The 1865-nt window shown below is 40.7% G+C and overlaps 1 protein-coding gene across 1 annotated transcript; it reads right to left on the reverse strand.

The window, feature by feature from the left end:
• Positions 1-409: 409 nt before the first annotated feature.
• Positions 410-712, reverse strand: LOC139714156 (uncharacterized). Its single transcript, XM_071625874.1, has one exon. The coding sequence runs from the start codon at positions 710-712 to the stop codon at positions 410-412; it is 303 nt and encodes a 100-aa protein (XP_071481975.1).
• Positions 713-1865: the final 1153 nt, after the last annotated feature.

A 1865-nucleotide genomic window follows, 5' to 3' on the forward strand; every position in this document is an offset into this window, starting at 1 on the left:
ATTAATCTCATGCGCATCAATTTCCACGAAATTTCTACAGAATATCGAAACATAACGTAATGCAGGCATTCATAACCAACAGTGAAATTTCCCACATGCCTCCAGCAATTATTGGAGATGCATGTATTTCCAAATTGCAACACTACAACACAAAATTGAGAGTGCAATAATCATTAAAAAAGATAACGGCAAATGACTGATTGTAAAAGAAACAAAAAACACCATTGTATGAAGTCGGGTGAGCTCGTACGAAATCGCAAATCCAATGTGCTACACAATTTTTATTGCGATTCTCAGTTTTTCACGGTGTTTGATTCCGGTGTTTTGGTTTTGTTTTTGTTTTTTTCGATCATGTGGTGGAATATGGTTGATGTCTCTCGGTTGTCATGGTGATATGTGTCGGGTCTGTCTATTCAACGATGTTCAGCCAAGATGTCTCAACAGTCGCGATGAAAAACTGTGATTCATTCACGTCCCTGTTAGCGCTGGTCGTACTCGGCAAGCCAGACCCGGAGTGGTTCAGCTGGGAAGTTGTCATCATTAAATTTGTCGCAGTCTTGCCTCCAATGTCATCTCCACGATAGAGGTTCCGTATCATGAAATCCTTGAAGATGCGTTGGGCCTTGATACCTTTGTGTCCCAGCGCGGATTCAATTCTGCCCTTTTCGTTGTCTCCGGTCGCAATGTTCAAGAAAACAATTTCGATGACCATTAGTCCTTTCGCCGGTAATTCCATACTTCTTTTGGCATCAGTTGGCGCTAGTAAAGTAGACTAGGGCTACTATTGCGAGAAAAGTTATGATCTTCATTGTCCTTGAGTAGACAATTATCGTACGCAGAAATTGATTCCGATTTAATCCTCCGAGAACTTGTCAGATACAAAAGTCATAAGCCTTTGCCTTCTCCATGTGGTTTGCTGGTCGTTGGCATTTCTGTTGTTTAGCAATAATTGTTCGACATTTCAATGATAAAAAGCCAGGTGTTTGAATGAACGTAAGTTCGAATCGCACTGCTTCAGTTAATATTGAGAGAAAAGATAAATCCCTTGTTGGTCCAGGCACGTGTTAAAGTCAGCATCCCACTCCTGACACCAGTGTTGCGGAAAATGGGTGTTGTTGCACTGACTACTGGGGGTGACAGGATGTTTACCGAGCGGGAATGATACCCCCAATAGAAAGGCACATTTCCGCAATGGAAGAGAGTTAATTAGTTAGATATAAGGTGCATCAGGTACATTCACACAATCCATTCACCACGATGAGAGGGCTGCAACATAGTTCAATCGGAAGAGCGTATGTTCCGGGCAAAAACTGTTATTTTATTGACAGATATACTTCACGTTGACAAACGTACATGATCAGAATGAGTTATGACAGGACTTGTCTAATTACTCTAACTGCATGACACGACGACTTTCGCTAAAGTCCTTAGATTCAAGAAGTCGCTCCTCTTAAGAAGTAAAGTTCTCTCTATTCACGAAGTCCCAAAAAGTTAAGTCCCTTGCTTAGACAGATCAATCGATATTTATACCTCTATGCTCAGTGTATTTCTTTAAACTTACAAAAGTATTCGGGCAATTCAAAATATGTAGAAACTATGAGAAACATTGAATATTTGGGGTGTATACCTTCATATTATGTAAAACATAGCATTCTTTAGTGGACTATACACAACATAAAATTCCAAACGATGTAATGCGAGGAATGGACAGAATTTACGGAATGTGCAAGGAATGTGTATTTTATCAGAGATTCAGTCTAGAACGGAAACCCACTTGTTTTGGAATGTGCCCTCCTTGGTACTTTAGGAGGAGAAACCCTAGAAAGTGTCGACATGGAGGGGTGTGCTTGGCACGTGCGGAATGT

The sequence above is a fragment of the Diadema antillarum genome, unplaced genomic scaffold (genome assembly GCF_040938485.1).
Source record: "Diadema antillarum isolate AM-2024a unplaced genomic scaffold, OU_Dant_1.0 seq00002177_RagTag, whole genome shotgun sequence".
Classification (NCBI taxonomy): domain Eukaryota; kingdom Metazoa; phylum Echinodermata; class Echinoidea; order Diadematoida; family Diadematidae; genus Diadema; species Diadema antillarum.